At 31.3% G+C, this 20,312-nt stretch overlaps 5 protein-coding genes across 8 annotated transcripts; 1 reads left to right on the forward strand and 4 right to left on the reverse strand.

Annotated features, from left to right (window-relative positions):
- Window positions 1-6: 6 nt before the first annotated feature.
- Window positions 7-1,546, reverse strand: LOC123921752 (inactive protein RESTRICTED TEV MOVEMENT 2-like). The gene is made up of 2 exons (XM_045974413.1): window positions 1,376-1,546; window positions 7-912 (listed from the first exon to the last, which is right to left on the reverse strand). Exons 1-2 carry the CDS (start codon window positions 1,476-1,478, stop codon window positions 110-112), a joined length of 906 nt encoding a protein of 301 aa, XP_045830369.1. The 5' UTR covers window positions 1,479-1,546; the 3' UTR covers window positions 7-109.
- A 2,976-nt stretch (window positions 1,547-4,522) lies between these two features.
- Window positions 4,523-6,904, forward strand: LOC123921756. Its single transcript, XM_045974419.1, has 4 exons — window positions 4,523-4,889; window positions 5,679-5,770; window positions 5,936-6,248; window positions 6,747-6,904. Exons 2-4 carry the CDS (start codon window positions 5,679-5,681, stop codon window positions 6,762-6,764), a joined length of 423 nt encoding a protein of 140 aa, XP_045830375.1. The 5' UTR covers window positions 4,523-4,889; the 3' UTR covers window positions 6,765-6,904.
- A 1,524-nt stretch (window positions 6,905-8,428) lies between these two features.
- Window positions 8,429-10,383, reverse strand: LOC123921753 (inactive protein RESTRICTED TEV MOVEMENT 2-like). The gene is made up of 2 exons (XM_045974415.1): window positions 10,208-10,383; window positions 8,429-9,309 (listed from the first exon to the last, which is right to left on the reverse strand). Exons 1-2 carry the CDS (start codon window positions 10,320-10,322, stop codon window positions 8,621-8,623), a joined length of 804 nt encoding a protein of 267 aa, XP_045830371.1. The 5' UTR covers window positions 10,323-10,383; the 3' UTR covers window positions 8,429-8,620.
- Window positions 10,384-14,457: 4,074 nt separating this feature from the next.
- Window positions 14,458-15,873, reverse strand: LOC123921754 (inactive protein RESTRICTED TEV MOVEMENT 2-like). The gene is made up of 2 exons (XM_045974416.1): window positions 15,685-15,873; window positions 14,458-15,248 (listed from the first exon to the last, which is right to left on the reverse strand). The coding sequence occupies exons 1-2, from the start codon at window positions 15,794-15,796 to the stop codon at window positions 14,587-14,589; spliced, it is 774 nt and encodes a 257-aa protein (XP_045830372.1). The 5' UTR covers window positions 15,797-15,873; the 3' UTR covers window positions 14,458-14,586.
- An 816-nt stretch (window positions 15,874-16,689) lies between these two features.
- LOC123921751 lies at window positions 16,690-19,927 on the reverse strand. 4 transcript variants are annotated; one of them, XM_045974410.1, is made up of 4 exons: window positions 19,818-19,918; window positions 18,202-18,356; window positions 18,003-18,079; window positions 16,690-17,582 (listed from the first exon to the last, which is right to left on the reverse strand). In XM_045974410.1, exons 2-4 carry the CDS (start codon window positions 18,288-18,290, stop codon window positions 16,789-16,791), a joined length of 960 nt encoding a protein of 319 aa, XP_045830366.1. In that variant the 5' UTR covers window positions 18,291-18,356; window positions 19,818-19,918; the 3' UTR covers window positions 16,690-16,788. The 4 variants fall into 4 exon arrangements, with proteins under 4 accessions (XP_045830366.1, XP_045830365.1, XP_045830368.1 ...); XM_045974409.1 differs by having other exon boundaries at window positions 19,755-19,886; XM_045974412.1 differs by lacking the exon at window positions 18,202-18,356 and having other exon boundaries at window positions 19,818-19,927.
- Window positions 19,928-20,312: the final 385 nt, after the last annotated feature.

Genomic DNA, 20,312 nt, shown 5'->3' on the forward strand with positions numbered 1-20,312 from the left:
CGACGATTGAACTGAAATACAGTTGGCAGAGTCTGAATTCTTTTATTGAATATGTGCATTTAAACATAAAGGAATATAATATAATGCACCATTTACAAATATTAGTACATCAGTAAGGATCTAATAACAGGTCTTCAGTGTCCAATTCTACCTGAGATGATCCAAATGCCTTTCTACAATAAAGCCCAAGTCCCATGACCAATAAGATTAGAATGAACCATGCAACCAATTTCTGCCAGTCGTTAAGCCCTGCGGTCGAATCGCCAAGGGCTTCATTTTTGTCCCGATTTGAGAGAGCCTTACAGAGTGTGAAATCTACAAGCCTAGTTTTGGATCTTGAAATAAATTTGGCACCTTTGGTTTCAGGAGATTTAGAGGTTTCTGCATCTGTTTTGGTTATTGATTCCTTCTCCTTCTGTGGTGGTGTATTTTGATCCGAGACATTAGTCTTTGTTTCTGCTTTCTCTTCTTTAGCTTTTGAGATACCCTCCTGACCAGCTCTTTGCTCATCAACTTTTTGTGACGGTTCCTTTGGACTTGGAGCTTCTTCTGGAGGATTTGTTGTTGTTTCTTTTGTTTCTACTTTCTCTTCTTTAGTTTTTGGGGTACCCTCTTGAGCACCCATTTTATCATCACCCTTTTGTGATGGTTCATTTGGTCTTGGAGTTTCTTCTGGTGGATTTGTTGCTGCTGCTGCTGTTGTTGTTTCATTAGGCTTAATCAGTTTGGCAAATTTGACAGATAACTTGCCACCCTCAAATGATGCAGTCACACTGTCTGCGTCATAATCAGAAGGAATGGGAAATTCTAATTTAAAACGACGCCATCTGTTCTGAAAGGTCGGTCGTTCGCCCATCAGCCTTAGAGCAGGTTTTGAGGTCACTTGAACCTTCATTTGATCCCTTCTATATCCTGCATGTTAAGACAGTTAATGAAATGTCTTTTTTGGCTATGAAAATAGATGAAAATTTAATGCACCTGAACATTAATGAATAGCAAAAAGTGTTTATGCATGGAAAATACTTAGTTATCTTGTGAGTTATTTTGTCTGACCTTGTTTCAGTAATTTTTTTACAGCTTTGGGATAAATTAATTCATTTAGCTTACTGTATGATGATAACATGATTTTGGCCAATAACTAAGTTTAAGTCAAATTGTTCAACGATGATAATGGATGGGTTTATTAAATTTTACTTCTTACTTTTTAATTCTTCTGTATTGGGACAAAAATAAAAGTAAATCAAATAGATAAATATTTATCCTATTTCTTATAATATAATATATGAAATATGAAATATGTACATGATAGTAATATATGATTGTTAGGTTTTAGGATTGGAAGATTTTTGTTTTGAAAACATGAAATAGCGTTTACCTGGTAACATAACAGTGAAACTCCCATCATATTTATCCCATTCATGATATGGTTCAAAGTCTTCATAGACACGATCAGCTTCTGGCTTTGTAATTGTATCCATTTATTATTTTGTTCCTTTGTTTCTCTTTTGCTTTTATGTATATATCTTTGCCTCTTAGTAATTGAATTGATCATGACTTATGACATGGTGTTCCTTTTATACACATTGACGAGAGATGTATTTTGCATGCAAATTCCTGTTCTATATTTGATTCATTACTTTCTTTTCGTGCAAACATTATGTTATTTCTGTCTGGTGGAACAAGAAATATAATATGCTTTAGCAACAAATGAGGTGACCTCGTGCCTTGGTAATGCTAAAAACTAAACCAAAATTTTGTTCCTGTTACCTTTATCCCGACATAGGTTTTGGTTGATTTAATTTGATGGACAAGAAAACAACAATGAGGGTGTATAGATCCGGGACTAGTTTGAATTTGACTTATTTTTGAGCTTATGAAACTAGCTTATGCAAATAAATAAACTTTTATGTTAATTTATAAGTTTTTACTAAAATAAATTGTATCTTTATAAGTTGTTTTCTCATAAATTACATTGAAAACCTTATAAATAATACATAAAAACTTATTTATTTGCATAAATTATTTCGCATAAGCTCAAAAATAAATCAAACAAACGAATCTCATTCTATCAAATGAGGGTGTTATGACCCATTGACCATCATCAATGCTATAGGGAAAAAAAATTGCATCCTTAAATCTTAATTCAACTGACAATGTAAATATATTATGATGAACACATTTATTTTAGATATCGAACTCGAGATCCTCAATTGTGCAAGTTTTTGATATTCGCACTACATTCTTAACAAGTTGAGTTTTATTATATTGACGGAGTTGCGACATTTAAAATATAAGTATGTTAACATTTTGGGCATATGACAAGCTATCTAAATGAAGAAATTTATTATTAAATAATATAAAAAGTTTATTGTTAAAAATATTAATTACACAAGTACTAAAAATATATTTTTATATTAGACTCCTTGGCATAACATGTGCCAACATTTTTCTTATAATATTTGAACCTCAATTGGAGTCTATTTTCATTATGTAACTTTCCAGAATTATTTTGTTTTCTAAGCACTTTGAGATTCGTTGACCTCCAACATTCATTCTTTTGCGAAAGAATTCCAAATGATCTTGCTCGTCTTTCGCATTTGCAATATCTTTATCTTTCAAACAATGGCCTCGAGTTGAAGGTACAATCCCTCGTCAACTTGGAAATCTCTCTCATTTGCAGTACCTTGATCTTAGTTCATTAGAAGGTGGACTTTCAAAATCATTTGGTAACCTATGTTCATTGAGGTCACTAGACCTGTCAAGTAACAAGTTGAACGAACATGTTTCAGTAATAGTACTTCATAACTTGTTTATTGGATGCAGTGGCGGAGCTAGAAGAATTTTTCGGGGAGGGCCATTAATTATTATTTTTTTATATATTTTCTTGTTTGTTATATGAATATATATACTTTGAATGAGAAGTATCAACTATCAGCACCAATGTTGTGGTTTGTCCATGTAAGTTTTACCTGCAAGATCAGGGTTCAAGTCTCACATATTGCAACTTTTTAGTATTTTTTTTGTTGTTAAAAATAGCATTAAAATGGTAAAAATGAACCACGCATTATAATTTGCAAACACTAATATATATCATATACCTATAAACCAAAACAAAATGTTTATATACCTATAAAAAATAAAAATACTGAAACTTGGGGCGGGCCATGGCTCTGCCCAGCCCATGAGTGACTCCGCCCCTGGACACAGTTATATAATTTAAATTGGTTGATATAAGGATATTGTGCTATCTGATTTTCAACAATGTAATTCTATTTTTAATAATTTTAACCCAATGTTTTTAATTGTGTCATCTGTTTCGTCCATATGTATTAAATGATATATATAATATTAAACATCGAGTTGCTAAAATGTTATTCTTTGTATTATTATAAAAAAAAAGTGTTATTCTTTGTAGATTATAGAGTAAATAAATATGTCGATATTCGTTAATCCATGTGTCTATTATTAAAAAAGTTCAGAATATTGTATCCAAAAAATAATAATTCAAGATTAAGTATTGGATATATATTTTAGATTGAGACTCAGGGGCGGCTCCTATGGGTGTGCCACCGCATAGGGCCTCTAAAATTTGGAGAAGTTGGAGGCCTCCTATGGATCTTCAATATATCATACCATGATACCAACTACCATACCAATGCTTAAAAACGTAGTTATTAGTAATACTCCCTCCGATCTATATATAAGAAAAAGTTGATTTTTTAGATTCACCGTAGAATTCATGTATCTAGACAATAATATAGTCTAAATACATCCATTCTACGATGAGTCTAAAAAATGACATACATATATAGGACCGGAGAAAGTAATAATAGTAAACAAATAATACTCATAGAAATATTATTATTATAATAATAATAATAATAATTATTATTATTATTATTATTATTATTATTATTATTACTACTACTACTACTTAGTTGATCAATTTGCTTCAAAAAAATGTTAAAATGTTGACATCTTTTAAGTAGTTAGAAGATTGATAGTAATATTAACTTGAAAATTATATTTAGATCTTATTGATTAAAAAGATATTTTTTTATGTTAGTTATAAGAATGACCTTTTTAATGTTATTTAAAACTTATATAGAGGATAATTTATTTTTTTATTTTTTATTAGGATCCATTTTTAATAATTGAGCAGAGCCTCTAAAAAGTTACAGCCACCCGTTGAGACTTTACTGTATTAGATTATGTGAATTTTTACTACAAGACTAAATTGTATATATAAAAAACAAACAAGACTAAATAAATACGTCATAATAAACCATAAATAAATTAATCTAAGTGATTAGAATTTTAAATACCTTAAATTAATCTTCTAGTTCTTGACTCTTGTCACAACTCACAACACACTTTCCAACAAAACATAACTTTTAAAATAAAATAAATAAATAATTGATCCTCAAAAAGTAAATAAAATTGATCCTCTAAAATAAATAATAAATAAACAAGTACTAATAAACTTCTCGCTATAACCATTCATTTTCCATTCGTTTTCAATTCTCTCTCTGTCTCTCTCTCTCTCTCATCATTTCTTTCTCTCTCTCTCTCTAAAACAATGAATCTCCATCGCCGTCCGCCGCCGGCAACCACCACCAACGGCGCCGTTGCGACAACAAACCACCATTCCCGCCGCCTGAAATCCCCTTCCCCATCACCAAAAGCTTCAGACGCTCTCCCTCTCTACCTCACTAACACAATCTTCTTCTCCGTCGCGTATTATCTCCTCCACCGTTGGCGTGACAAGATCCGTAGATCCACTCCTGTTCACGTCGTCACTCTCTCCGAAATCGCCGCCATTGTTTCCGTCATAGCGTCTTTCATCTACCTTCTCAGTTGAAGTTCATTTTGGAAGATCCTCTCAATAGGTTTGTTTCTCTTACTTTAATTTCTTTATCATTTGAATGGTTTTTGTGTTAATTTGGTGAAAATAAATTAGGTTTGTTTGTTTGGATAAACTGCTTAATTAACTGCTTATGTATAAGTGTTTGTGCATAAGCCGGTATAAGTGTTTGGTCAAGATTCTCATAATAAATCTTTTTTTTTTAATGAAATCTCAAAATAAATCTTTATCTAACTGTTTTTTTTTTTTTTTTATAAAAAAAAAATCTTTATCTAACTTACTACTTACTCTCGGTAAAATCTTTTTTTTAATGAAATCTCATAATAAATCTTTATCTAACTCACTCTCAGTAAAAAAGATATTATTATATGATATAAGGTGGCAGCTGTAATATTATTTATTTTTGACGAATAGATAATAAGGCATAAAGAAAAAAGATATTATTATATGCCAGCTGTAATAATATGGTAATAGCGTAATATTGACGCAAGTTAGTTACAAAAATAGATCCGTTGCCGTTGCGCCCTAATCCGCGCATATAACAACATCAGTGTCAGTGTCAGTGTCACCACATTCTATTTCTATTCTCTCATTCTCATAGATTCATTCATTTCACTTTCTCTTTCTCTTTCTATCTATTCTCTCTTAGATAGATTCATTCTTTCATTTCGCTCTCGCTCTTTCTTTTGTTCATCAAACCTCTCGCTTTATCTTTCTATTCTCTCATAGATTGATTTCGCTCTCTGTTTCGATTATCAAATCTTTCTATTCTCAAATCTCTCGCTCTCTGTCCGTAATATTGACGCAAAAGTAGATGGAGATGATGATGATGATGGAGTCTGATCACTCTTGTAATTTTCTTCGTCCAAACACACTTCATCCTTGTGAAGGAGGCTGGTTACTTAGGTAAACTATTTATTCTACTGCTCATCATTTTATTTTTCTTCTAGATTAATTAATCTTTCTCTATGTAATATCATGATATAAACAACACAAATCTGTATAAAACTTATATAATTACTGCATTATTATAATTAATCTCTAAACTGATTTTCAATCATATGTTTGCAGCTGTTGTCACTCTTGTGGGATGGTTTTCAAAGATGATACAAATAACAATTCTGTTTTGAAGGCTGTTTCTAAAAAGAGGACATATGCTAGTTTTATAGCAAAAAGAAAAAGAGCAAGAAAGACTAAGATTAACAACATTGAAGATCATGACTTAGAACAATATGATGGGCTTTTCAATGATGATACAAAAAGCTATTCTGTTTCGAAGGGTGATCCTAGAAAGAGGACGGCATATGATAGTTTTATGGCAACAAGAAAAAGAGCAAGAAAGTCTAAGATTAACAACATCGAAAATAATGATTTAGAAGAATCTGTAAGTACTATATCTTTCTTGAGTTTTTTTTTTAGTTTTTCCTCTTAATGTAATTTGTTATGCTGTTTTTTTTATGTGTTTGTTATGTCTTTTTTGTTTGACATGTTGTATACTTGTGTATTAGTGTATATTAGGTTTAAGATTATTTGTTCTATCTGTCTTTTTTGTTCTATCTGCTTTTCAAGTTTTTATAATATGATTAATTAGTATCTTATGTCTTTATAATTTTGTATTAGTGTGAAAGATAACTTTTTGATAGACTTTTGTTTGATTTATTTATTTTACAAATAAAATAGTTGATGTGTATCCTACTAGTTGAGTCAAACAAGTTGAAAATAACTTTTGTTTAATCAATACGAAGAATTTTGCTTGATTTTTTATTACTCAATAATGTAGTACTTAACTTCTATATATTTTTATCAATAGTGTGACTAACAATATATTTTACCGTCAAAAAACAAATAAACTAACAATATGTTTTGTGGGTGTTTCTTGCAGGTTGGTTCAAACTTCTAGTTTTCTATGTTGAGGGTGAAGATGCAATGAATTACAACACTTTTTGAAGAGCATAGTATTTTAGTGCCTCTTATACTACATTTTATGTATAAAATGTAATATTTCACATTACTTAGAGTGATGAGTTGATTTTTTTCTAAGAATTCAATATTGTAAAAATTTATTTACATTGATCGTCATTTAAATATATAGAGTAAACCGATTATTGTTTGAATGAAAAATATATTAATTTTTTGAATGTGTGGTGACATCCTTAATCCTTAGTATATTAAAACAAAAAACATGTTTGCCGCCTAAAGTAATACATGTGCCGCCCAATTCAACCAACCCTTCACTAAAACTGTAATTAATCTCTTTTTGTAACTCCAAATTTAGTGGGGTTTAATCCTGTGGAAAGCTAACTCGATTATGGTCATTTCGGTATCCATTTGGTGAATTATTGATCCAAATTGAGTTGTGTTCGAAGCTTTGAAGTTGTGTCTCGAAAGCAGATTTTGTGCATAATTTTGGGGGACATACCTTCACTAAAACGGTAATTAATCTCTCATTGTAACTCCAAATTTAGTGGGGTTTGATTCTGTGGAAAGATAACTCGATTACGGTCATTTAGATATCCGTTTGGTGAATTATTGATCCAAATTGAGTTGTGTGCGAAACTTTGAAGTTGTGACTCGAAAACAGAATTTTAGGGGGGACAAAATCCAAAAAATTATAAAACAGAGGGGGTAAAAGCCCGCGTTTTAAAACAGGGGGGTAAAATTCCGATTTAATCAAAATAGGGGGGGCAAAACTGCATTTAAGCCAAAAATAAATAAAATAAGGTTCATGCTAATCAGTGTCCCGAGGTAAATGTTAAAGAAACTAAAAAAAGAAAATTTTAAATAGAAAATAAAACTTTTTAGATTTTTGAATAGTTGACTGTACGAGCTTCAATGCCAAATTATTATTTTTCTTCTTTAATTAGTGCCCCGGAACACTATTTAATATTTTCTATAAAATAATTGATCCTCTAAAATAAACAAAGTAACAATCAAATAAAATAACTTAACAGTAAAATAAATAAATAAAATAAATGTTAAGACCTTGAAATTTATTTAAGTGTGACATTGAAATTTATCACATGATTTTGAGACCTTTGGAGATCATTGCTTCTTAGCCGAAATTAGAGACATATTAAATATGTCTCGTTCTTGAACTAAATAATGGTCACAAACGTATGTGTTTTTGGTGCTAAACGCAACTACATTTCAAAAGGGGCATATAGTTTACCTACTTTTACCATGATACAAATATGTAGCTAGATTTGCTTTAGTTTTTATGATAAGTAAGTTAAACTTGACCTCAGAACTGAACCCCCAAATCAGATTAGACGGTCTAATGAACCGGATACTGGTGATAGAGATTATCAAACTGTTATCATGTCTTATAAAATGGACGGTAGAGATTAAGAATAAATTAATAATAATAATAATAATAATAATAATTGAGGCACTAGCTGTTTGATGTACTTTATTGACATATAAAATAGTTCTTTTTATGATGGTAAATTTAAGATGAGAGTATAATGCTTCACATTTACCCTCATCCAAAGACACTAATGAAACTCGAACTCGAAACTCCCTAAATTTAAGATTTATCTTTTTATCACTAGACCAAACATTAAAAAATATAAATATAGTTTTGCATAAAAAAGTTGTTATAAGACAATGAGTTTTGTAATACATGTGTTAAGTAATAATTTAATCAATCAATCAATCAAACTCATTGTTTTACTCCTTTATTGAATTTATTTATGCATTTACAATAGTAGATATGCATATTTGGGATTAAAATTCCTTTGTTTCTCCTTGAGATGATTATGATGATGACCAAAATGCATTTTTGACATACACCCCAAGCACCAAAATCAACAAGCTGGCCACAATCATGTTCACCAATAACTTCCCCCTCTTAGTCCTCGTGTTAACACAACCAAAACCTAATTGGTTAACATCATTATCATCTCTTGATCTCAAACTTATGTTAAAATCTAAAATCCTTGTTTTCAATCTTTGTGTCATCTTTGCTTGCCGCTTTCTCAGACCCTCGGTAGTTTCAATAACTTCTTTTTTCTCCGATGACTCGTCATTAGTCCTCACCTTCTTTTCGTTTTCATCTTTTTCTTCTACTTTATTTTTTTCTTTTTCATCACTAATCGGTTCGTTCGTATTTTTCTTTGGTGACTCTCGTTGCTCATCAACCACTTGAGCTTGTGTCGGTGCCTTAGGTTCATCACTATTTTGTTGTGGCATTGTAGCTTCTTGTGGTGGATTAGTGATAGCTTCTTGTTCTTGAGGCTTATTAGCTGGGGTGATTAGTTTTGGAAACTTGATTGATAGCACTCCACGTTCAAACTTGGCATTGACATCATTGGGGTCACAATATGTAGGAATTGAAAATTCTTTACCAAAACGATGCCATATATTCTCAATCCCTTGTCTTTCACAATTGATCCTTAGGACACCTTTTGAAGTCACTTGCACTCTTAATTGTTCCTTTGTGAATCCTGTTTTTTTGTTGAAATTGAAAGTATATACATGCATATAGAAGAAAATGAGAAAGAGCTTAAAACAAGCATAAATGATTTTTTGAAATAAAAATTTGACAATAAATTTTTACAACCAATTGAATGACGAATGCACTTTAAATATGTGGTTAATTACATTTAGGGGATGATTAATGAAATATATGAGCCACGATTCACTATTCATTAATCTTCTATTAGACGTACATAACCACAATTTTGAAATGTGTTAACTAGAGCTGTAAAAAGGGCCTTAAGGGGCCGACCCTTTAAGGGGCGGACCCACTTATTCCTGATTATTAATTTTATTTAAATTTTAAACACAGTTTTTTTAGGGTGCCGATCGTGGACAGTGCTGATTGAAGAAAACGAGAATAAGTTCCCGACACTAGAAAAATTGTTTAAAATTTAAATAAAATTAATAATCAGGAATAAGTGGGTCCACCCCTTAAAGGGCCGGCCCCTTAAGGCCCTTTTTACAGCTCTAGTGTTAACCATTTAAAAAGTTGTCGCAAAAGTTGCAAGTTTAGATAACATTACTACTATAGTCTTTAAACTCATAATATGTGTAATAAAATTTTTTGGATTTTAAAGACCCTATTGCGAAATTCAATTACTCACTCGCAATGCAGCATATCAAATGTCTATGTAGTCTTTTACCATATGAGTTGTACTTACGATGTTTCTAATATTATGTACTTATATGATTAGTGAATACATTTAATTCTTAACTAGACAAATATAATTTGGAGAAGACATTTACTAAAATATGTATTACTAATATTTAAATAAGTGATTTTATAATACAAAGTTTGGGTAAAAAGATTATAAAATCTGGAAATTTCAAATGGATTGGAGAGGTGTGAGAAGTAAAACATACCTGGCAGCATTAGAACAAGAGTGACACTTACTTCATCTTCATTCCATTCAAAATAAGGTTGCAAATCTTTGTAAACACGTTCAGTTCCTGATTGTGCCTTTTGAGTTTGATCCATGCTTGCCAATTTCAATTGATGTTGATGTTATTTTGTATTTATGTTTGATAATGAAAGCTATGGTTAGTGTTGCTTTTATAGGCATCCCAATAGGACATTATTATTCATTATTCGTTGTGCTTTTTTGATTTTTAAATTAATTAATGTAATATATTATTTTGTTTTATTACTTTCTTTTCGTGCAAACATTGTTTGTTTCTCTGTAGTTAAGGCTCTAATGCAAGAAAAAATATATGCTTTACCTTGTGTTTTGGCAATGCTATAATAGAAGAAGATTCCTACTCCTTGCAAAACCCTCTAAGATAGGGGTTTTAGCATTTATCAAACTATTAATTTAATAAAAAGTGAAAGTTAACACAATAAATTTTATTTATTAGTGCATCATAGTGTGGAGGACTATATGATTCGATCTCCCGTAACTGCGATCGAAAGAAGATTGAAATCACTTGATATCAGAATTACCCTCTGAACCAAATTAGACAGTCCTGTAGATCAGATACCAGTGGTGAAAAAAAATAATTCTGAATTATAATCTGTTCGGATTTATGGCCTTACTATGATAAGTAAAATGTATCACAATCATTTTTACTAGAAAAAGACAAATTTCAAACTCTTAACTACATGAGTAAGATGTATAAATCTTTGGTCACTAATCGAATAGAAGGAATAAAAGAAAGTTTAAGAAAAATGGATACCTAGTACACTAAATAAATTTTGCATCTTTTGTTAGTTACATCCAAAGTTCATAAAATTTATAATACTTGAGTCAAAGAAAAGTTGCTTCCAATTCTAGGTAGCATATTTCTAAAAGTCTAAAAGGTAAAAAAGGGAAGAATATCTAGGGATGATAATTTGACCCATACCCACCGGGCACCCGCAAAAAATACTCATAACGGGTAGGGTAAAAATCCGCATTTTGGGTACGGGCACGGGTATGGGTAATTACCCGCAAAAATGAACGGGTATGGGTGCGGGTACGGGTACCTTAGTACCCACCCCGCCCCATACCCGCATAATATATATTTATTTATTTTATATATATTATTGTATAAATTACATATGTATATCAATTTTAAAAAATACAATACTATTAAACTATTACATATTTTTAATAAAAAAGTTTATTTATAACATAATACAAACACCATGTGAATATGTCGTCAACAAAGAAATTAACTTTAACATGAGGTTAGTAATTTTTTTTTATAATTTTGATGAGTCAACATTAAAATCTTTTAAAAAAAAATTAATTATATTAAAACGATATGATATTTTATAATTGATCGATTTATTTTTAGTAAAATTGCGGGTAACAGATACGGGTATGGGTACCTAGGTACCCATAGGATATGGGGACGGGTACAAAGGTTGTTACCCACATGGGTATAGGGATGGGTACGGGTATTTTTTCAAACTGCGGGTATGGGGATGGGTACTATAGTACCCTACCCATACCCTACCCATTGCCATCCCTAAGAATATCGCGAGCTCACTAATCTTGTTATTTGTTCTTGATACATTTTAGAGTGAAAATTCATTTTGGTTCTTCACACATTTTTAATAGGATACTCATGATAAAAATAAAACTCAAATTAGTTTATGACATTTTTATAAGGATAAACTAGTCCTCGATTTCAAAACAGTAAGTATTGCACTGGACAAGATAATATATGATAGAACAAAATTGCACAGGAGAGAGATAGAGAAATACTATATTTTATATTCGAAAATGAAATGAATATTTTCATTTTTTTTTATAGTAGTATTATAGACAAAAAGTTGTCTTGTGGTTTAGCGATGAACAAAAATTCTTGTTTTTATCCGGTCCCTTACTACATATTTTGTTCAGTCCCATAACCAATTTATGAATCAAACAGTATACTCCCTCCAGCCTTATTTATAAGCAAAAATTACTTTTTAAATTCATTAAATAATTGATATATCTAGCTTAAAGCCGAAGGGAATACAAGTTATACAACAAATATTGTCCCTGTGTCCTGTTTTTTAGCAGCAGATCAAACTCACCCTAGAATGTTTTTATTTTATTTTTTACAGCAATGTTATAGTTGAAAAGCAATAATTCAAATTTAAGAATCCATAATAATGGATGATTGTTCATCTCTAGTGAGAAAAAAAGTTGTAATTGAATGAAAAGTAGCGTAGTCGTAATCAACAGCATTGATTAAATTTGAAATGGAAATTGATTTTGGGCCATTTATTAATAAATTAGAACATGAACAGCAAAAATAGAAAATAAGTACAAAATATTATCAACTACAACTCAGTTGGAAATAAAAGCAGTTTATGACAAAGGTAACAAATGCAACAAATAAGAATATAACATCTTCAAAACTGGTTGCCGATGAAGAAGAAACAATATTGTTATGCTCAAAGGATGAACATGGGAACTGGATTGAGGATAATGGGGAACTACAAGAGATGGTTAATAATTATTACAAAAAATTATTTACCATCAGTGATCAGAGAGCTAATGGGGAACTACAAGAGATGGTTTTCTCTGCTTTTTTTAGATTTTTTTTGGACTAATTTTATATTTTTTTAAAGAAAATTAAAGGTGAGCTTATTCAAACAACTTATACAATATAAATTAGGTTTTATGTTATTTTATAAGTTCACACTAGTAAAAATTGTATTTTATAAGCTATTTTATCATATACTACCTTGACAAACTTATAATACTCCATATTATTAAATTACAATAAAGGTATAATAGGAAAATAAGGTGCAAAAATACACTTTCTTAATATTATTTTTTTTCTAAAATGTCAAGTAATTTGAAACGGAGGGAGTAATACATAAAATTGCATAAGCTGTTTGCATAAATTCAAAAATAAGCTAATTCAAACGGAGCCTAAGTTGATGTGCAATTTTAAGCACACTCTGTCATTATAGCCAGATTTTTTAGAATGTCATAAACCAATTTTAGCACATTGTGAACAAGTTTTTACACTATAGACTTATGAATTTTAAATTTTAGCACTCTTATATAAATATTTTAAATTTTGTTTTCTATTTGAAAAAAAAAAATGGTTTTTTTAAAAGTAAAAAATGTTAAAAATTTGTTTTTTTGGTTTTGGTCCTTCATTAATTTTTTTGTTTTTGTTTTGGTCCTTCATTTGCCACATCAGCATGTCATATGTCATGCCGTTAACCACATCAGCATTTTTGAGGGGGGAGGGACGAAAACCAAAAGGAATTGGACATGTAGGGACTGTTTTAGAAAAAAAAAACACAGGGACTAAAACCAAAAAAACGGGAACATACAAGGACCAATGTGATATTTAAGCCTTTTATAAATGAGCAAATAAAAAAAGTTAAAATAAAAACCGGATGAACAACATAACTAGGCATGACAATAAAACCCATACCCGTGGGTACCCACCCAAATCATACCCGTTTTGACGGGGAATACCCGAGTTGACTGGGTTTGGGTTCGGGTTCGGGTTTGGGTTTTTCCCGATTTCAAAAGATGGGTTTGGGGCGGGTAATGGGTACATTGATACCCACCCCGAACCCGTCCCCGAACCCGCCCCGCTTATACTAAAAATTAGATTTTGCCTCTTTTAAATTAGAAACGCTTCAACAATCTCTTAAATTAGGTTCATATATTTATTTTTTATTTTAATTTGAGTATTAAACAAACCATTTTCTCTATTTTTTTTTCTTTATTTAAAAAAATATTGTTGAGAAAAAATAATTTTGGACATTTAACTTTTTTTTAATAAAAAAATACTAAAATATAATCTAAATTCATGTGGAAAGAGGCGTAATGGGGATACCCGAAACCCGATGGGGATACCCGATCACCGTTGGGTATGAGTTTGGGGTTATCATTTTTATCCCCGCTCGAATTTGAGATGGGTTTGGGGAAACCCGAACTTTATGGGTTTGGGTTTGGGGAGGGCAAAACCCGTCCCCGCCCCGCCCCATTGCCATGCCTAAACAGAACAAGCCACAATTCAATTTGTTAAATCCTCATTCAATCCAGTTTAACCAAACTACAACGTAATTATTCCGAATGAAACTTATAGATCAATTCGATCCAATTTTTAAAACATTAATCATCATGAATATAGAGGTGCATAATTAACTAATAACATAGTACTAATAATTATAAACCTCAAACATTCTTTATTCTCTTGATGAATTTAAGCACTTATTACACATGCACATAATTGTACAATTCTTGTACCAATACCATACTTATTGACATAATAACACAATTAGTTTGTAATTAATCAAATTACAACTCTTGCCTTTCATGTCCACCTGAAAAAAATGACTTAATTACACTCTTAACATAGAGACCAAATAGCAAGACCAAAAACACAAGTAGCAACAAATTAACCAATTTCTTTTGCTTCTTAACTTCATCCACCAAACCAGATAATGCATTCATATATTCTTGTCTTTGTTTTGATACCATTTCCAAAGTCAAAGACCTTTTCTCAGCAACTTTAGATTCAACTTTCTTATTCACATCATCAATGTCATCTTTTATTTCCTCTACTTTACCCTTTCCTTTCTTTTGAGAATCTTCTTGAATATCTTTATTTGGTTCTTGTTGTACTACTTGTTTTTTCTGATCAGAAACTTGAGCATTGTTTGGTTTCTGAGGAATTGTTTGTTGTTGAGGCTTTTGAGGTTCTTGTGTTGTTGGTTTGATTGGTGCTGGTGTTGGTGTTGGTGTTGGAGCAATATTTTGTTGCTTGATGAGTTTTGGAAGCTTAATGTATAAGATTCCAGCTTCAAATTTGGCACCAATGCTACTTGTATCTGAATGAGGTGGTATTGAGACTTCTTTGCGAAATCGACGCCATTTTTTCTCATTCGTTTGTCTTTCACCACTTACCCTTAGCACTCGGGTTGAGGTTACTTGAACCCTAAGTTGTTCCTTCTTAAATCCTGCATCAGATGTGTTATTTGAATATTAAATTTAAGACACTATACGGTAATACCGTATTTTACTATATATTTCTATCTCTATGTCTCATTTAAGTTTTATCGTATTACACGGATTTTAACATTAAAATGTAGTTCATAAGTTGTGACTTATAATTGTTGTCACATATAAGACATTATATGTTCATAAATTATTTCTTGAATGAAAAAAATTGATAAAAGAAAAATAATTTGTTAATAATTCTTTCATTTGAAATAAATATTACATTCACTACATGTAGGTATTCTCTCTCAAATGTTTATAGTCCATTTTTATATTTCTAAATTTTCATTCTAGAGCTAAGTAATAAATTTTAGTCTAATTTATATTTATAAACTATATTATGTAAATTACTATTATATGAAGAAAAAAAAATGAGGAAGAAAGAAATGAATTAACCTGGAAGCATAAGAATTAGTGTGTCACTTGTATCCTCATGATCCCAATCACAAGGTGGTTCAAATTCATCATAGATACGATCTGCTTCACGTGTCTTTTGATCAAATGACATTTTCTCTTAATTTGTTTCTCTGTTTTATAGCAAAAGTAGCTTAATATGTCTATGCTCTTATTGATGAATGAATGAATGAAATGAAACATGCGGTTATGTTACTTATATATACACATTATGGATTTGTATTTTCTTCCAATTCAATTCTTCTTTTTCTTGCAAAGATTGATTTATGTTAAGGACAATCTCAATCTAGGTTTTCCTATGCAACAAAATATCAATTTGTCTCTATGAAGAATACCTTACTTATTTTATAGGCATTGTTAAATCACGTTCTTTTCCCACATGCATGTAATATTGTGTAAAGATAAGGACTTAATTTCCAACTGTTCCTTGGTGAGGGTTTTGCATTATTCTTTTCAATATTATCTACTAATTAACAAGAATATATTCTACATGCTAACAAAGCTTGCAACTCAATCCTTTAAATATAATAAATAATGAAATTTCTATTTTTTTCCCTCCTTGCAAAGAGCCTAGTGACAGACAAACAATTCTACACTAGAGTATCAAGTTTTACTTACCTTTCAGTCGAACATCACATTCTCAGACCTCCTTTCCCTTGAAACCACGTTTTACTTACCTTCCGGCCGGTCAAACATCACATTATCAGACATCCTTTCCCTGTAAACCACGTTTTACTTACCTTCCAGTCAAATATCACATTATCAGATATCCTTTCCCTAGAAACCAGAGGGTTAAGATAAAATATAAACTATATATAAAAAATAATCCGTTCTGAACCGTGAACCGTAAAAAAAAAAACTAAAAAGTAATAATTTGATCTGCATTTTAAAGGTAGGCATAAGTCCTGCCTCTAGTGTTTACTTTCAGAACTATTTGGCATAACATTTCAGGAGAAAATAACAAAAGAGCCAAACAATTTCAATATATTACTCACATCTCATCCATTAACTTGAATAAACAGTACAAAGGCACAGTAACATTACAAGCTCAACTTCTCATTGCATTTTGAGACAAAAACTATAACTTTATCTCTTTCGAGCTTTCCTTCTTCTAGACTCTGTCTTTTGAAATTTCTTTCTAGAAACAAGTTTACTCTTAGGTTTCAATTTTAACTCAGGTGAGAATTTGTAATTTGGATCTCTCATTCTTGCTTGTATATCCTTAAAAAACTGAATATTTAACTGTTTTGGTCCTCCTTGTCTAAGCTCTTCATACTCCGGTCCCGAAACAACGTTTTCAAATGCTCCAATTAGAATATCTAAATCACTCATAACTTCCCATGTATTGGTATACCTTCCATCTGGACCTTTCTTTAATTTCTTCAAAGCATTCTCAACCGCGATTTTCCTAGCCTGTTTTCCTGGTGACAACTCCTCGGGTTCTTGTTCGGATTTCAAAAGCTCGGAGATGGTTCTGTATTTTGGCATTTCATCGAATTCGAAAATCTTATCTATGTACTTATCACTTTTTTCATTTGGGTAAGCTTCTGTTGGAACATCGTCATCACTGTCCATTTCGTCGCCGGTCCAAAGTGTTTTTTCGTCGTCACTGCCGGACCAAACACTTCTTAACTCATCACTGTCATCAGCATCAATTAGGTCAGCATGTTCCTTAGCTTGCTGTCTTGCTTTTCTAATATCTTTATGAAGACGGCTTTTTGGATTCTTGTCGTCATCGCTTTCATCCTCACTTCCTGTCCATAGAGTGTTATCTTCATCCATCTCTTTTGCCCAGGTTTTCTTGAAGTCTTCATCCCCTGGTCTTCTACTTCCAAAGAGATCATAGGGCTTGCGGGCACCACGAGCATACAATCTCGATGCTGCAATTCAAATCCATTAGCTTGGAGAAACTTGAGCTAGATAATATATAACAATTATATGTATGAAGATTACAAAAGAAGCCTGTTATCACTATCACTTGCTATTGGATTCTCGTTTTAATAAAATCACTTGCTACAAGATCAAAGCGATAAAAAAACAGGATCTTGAACTTTGTCAGTAGTATCTCGTGATAAAAATCATTTCATGATTCCATAGAAAACCCCCATTAATGAAAATCATGTTAAATGACAACGGAAACCAATAAAAGATATACATAAAATGGGTTTTCTATGATTATGTTAGACCAGGAACTTTGTTCTCTAACAAATACAGTAATGAATATAACAATTGGGTGGCTTTAATAACACTACCACAATCAGTTCAAGTTAAGTTTAAAAAAATTGTAAATAAAAGGTAACCTTGAAAATTCAGCAGAGATGCATTATTACAACAATTTTGCAGTACAACTGGACCTGAATCATAAAGTACCTTTGACCTGAAAGAGCAACAAAAATGAGGCATTTAATTGTCATGGAAAATAATCTAAAATGAACATTTCAGCAAGACTAAAATTTCCAAACAGGCATCCATGACAGACTTAATAATAATAATTTTAACCTTTGTGAGAGTGGTAGCCAATGTGGTTTTGCAACCCTGCTTATAAGAGACGAAAAAAGGCTATTGTAAGAGAATGATCTCCATCCCATTAGAAGAACTAGATGATCTGTCCTGTCGCCAATCGTGTTTTCTTATCCCTCAATCTTTTGATACCCCTAAATAGTAACCGATACGGACAAATTTAAAATAAATCCTAGGAAATCCATGATACAATTTTCATTATCAAATTAGAATAGTTAGTCCATCTTTCGAGGTATGTTTGGATCAAAGGAGGACATGAAATTATTCTTTTTAACATTTCATTCCTTTACAACTTTGAGCCAGTCACATTTTTGTCAGCTTAGTAAAGCTAACTTGAGTCTTGAATTATTTTGACATTTTTATATGATGTACTCAACTTATTTATTTGCTATGTTACATGTTATTACTTAAAAATGTCATATTTTTATTGATCGTCTATCTTACTATTCATAAGAAGACTTGATTTACAAATAGATCTTCCAATTCACGATTTGAATATCAATTTAATAACTATGCCGAAGAAGAATTTATCGAATCAATTCACGATCATGATAATCTCATTACTTGATATTAGGTAAATTTAGAGAATTCTGATGCTTTTGTCTGTTAGGATTTAGGAATGATATTCTCGACAACTTCTCAACCGTTAAAAAAGGAGTGAGGTTCAAACCATAGTTAAGGAGAAAAATATTAACATAAAACAGGTAACAACTAATATACTATTATTTGCCTATAAAAAAAATGATACAGGGTATTATAGGTATATAGTGAAATCATGTATTATACTATCGCTCTGTTTGGTAAAATATATAACCACTAGCTTATAATCACTGTTCGGTAAAGGTACCTTTTAGAATTTGAGTTAGACCTAACTCAACCTGACAAACAGACTTGTAAGATGAGGATTACAACAATTTTCCCCATTTATAAACACATATCCAAACCATCTCTCATCCAATTTGAGACTCTTAACGCACCCCTTACGCCCAGTACTATTTGGCTTGGTGCGTTGATATAAATGGTGGGTGACCCGATAGCCGAATCTTGATAGCAGGTGGCCTAATGGATCTTGAACTAGACTTTGATACCATCTAAGAATTTTGTGGGTTGGCCGAAATTGTCAGATTTCTCACTTTACAAAAGCCGGTTTTGCAGAGTTGAGTTAGACCCAATCCAAAATTCTAAGAGTACCAGGTGGAACACAGTCACTTATTGAACTGCATTATACTGAATGACTCGAGCATATCATTCCTTCTCTATAAATAATTTATTTTTGTATTAAAGTTGATTGAATTGGACGACTCAGTCAAATATTTAACATCAATGAAGCTATGTTATGCTATAACATAATTTCACAAAACTATGCTAACACTAACAATTACAAACTCAGGAAGCTATGCTATATCTTCCTCTTTCGTTTATTTTCTTTAAAGCTAACAACTTATGGAATATGAAACTTTTCCAATAATGAAAAAGCTTGAAAAATCAAACTTTGGGAAAATTAGACAAAAAGAGAGATGAACATAAATTACCTTGAATGATGAAAATGAATGCAATAATAGTGGAAATTAAATTGCGGTGGCGAAAACACTAACCACGGCGAGGAGCTGGGCTGAACGGCGGCGCGGTGAGGATTTGAGAAGGAAGATGATGTGTGGCGGAGAGAGGGAAAGAAAGGAACGTGAATGAATTTATGTTTCTCAATTTTTCAGTTTTTTGTTTTTCTTAATTTAGTTTATAACAACTGGGCTCGGGCTAGGGTGAGAGAGTTTATCATGTCTCTCACCAATGGGCAGCTGTTAAGGGCCTTTAGATTAAAGGGTGTATAGAGTTTATTTTAAGCTTTCCATATCAGAATATTTTTCCTTTTGTCTTCTTCTAACTTTTTCAACCTTGATTTTTTAACTTTCTCCGTTTCAAGTAATTCTTTTAATTTCATTTTTTGACAAAAGTAATTCTTTTAATTTTTAATACTATAATGCCCGCGTCCCTAATTATAAAACCTTGTTTAATCTCTATATGTACATCAATATACAATTTTGATCATTAATATCTTTAATTGTCTATTAGGAAAAGCTATAAAAATTTAA

The sequence above is a fragment of the Trifolium pratense genome, linkage group LG4 (assembly GCF_020283565.1).
Source record: "Trifolium pratense cultivar HEN17-A07 linkage group LG4, ARS_RC_1.1, whole genome shotgun sequence".
NCBI classification, from domain to species: domain Eukaryota; kingdom Viridiplantae; phylum Streptophyta; class Magnoliopsida; order Fabales; family Fabaceae; genus Trifolium; species Trifolium pratense.

Coding starts and splice junctions, on each gene's coding strand:
- LOC123921752 (XM_045974413.1), bottom strand. CDS start 1,478: ATGGATACAATTACAAAGCCAGAAGCTGATCGTGTCTATGAAGACTTT. Junction 913..1,375: donor TTTCACTGTTATGTTACCAG/GTAAACGCTATT, acceptor CTTAACATGCAG/GATATAGAAGGGATCAAATG.
- LOC123921756 (XM_045974419.1), top strand. CDS start 5,679: ATGGAGATGATGATGATGATGGAGTCTGATCACTCTTGTAATTTTCTT. Junction 5,771..5,935: donor GAAGGAGGCTGGTTACTTAG/GTAAACTATTTA, acceptor ATATGTTTGCAG/CTGTTGTCACTCTTGTGGGA.
- LOC123921753 (XM_045974415.1), bottom strand. CDS start 10,322: ATGGATCAAACTCAAAAGGCACAATCAGGAACTGAACGTGTTTACAAA. Junction 9,310..10,207: donor TCTTGTTCTAATGCTGCCAG/GTATGTTTTACT, acceptor ACAAAAAAACAG/GATTCACAAAGGAACAATTA.
- LOC123921754 (XM_045974416.1), bottom strand. CDS start 15,796: ATGTCATTTGATCAAAAGACACGTGAAGCAGATCGTATCTATGATGAA. Junction 15,249..15,684: donor ACTAATTCTTATGCTTCCAG/GTTAATTCATTT, acceptor CATCTGATGCAG/GATTTAAGAAGGAACAACTT.
- LOC123921751 (XM_045974410.1), bottom strand. CDS start 18,290: ATGGGATGGAGATCATTCTCTTACAATAGCCTTTTTTCGTCTCTTATA. Junction 18,080..18,201: donor TGGCTACCACTCTCACAAAG/GTTAAAATTATT, acceptor TTGCTCTTTCAG/GTCAAAGGTACTTTATGATT. Junction 17,583..18,002: donor ATCTCTGCTGAATTTTCAAG/GTTACCTTTTAT, acceptor TTTGAATTGCAG/CATCGAGATTGTATGCTCGT.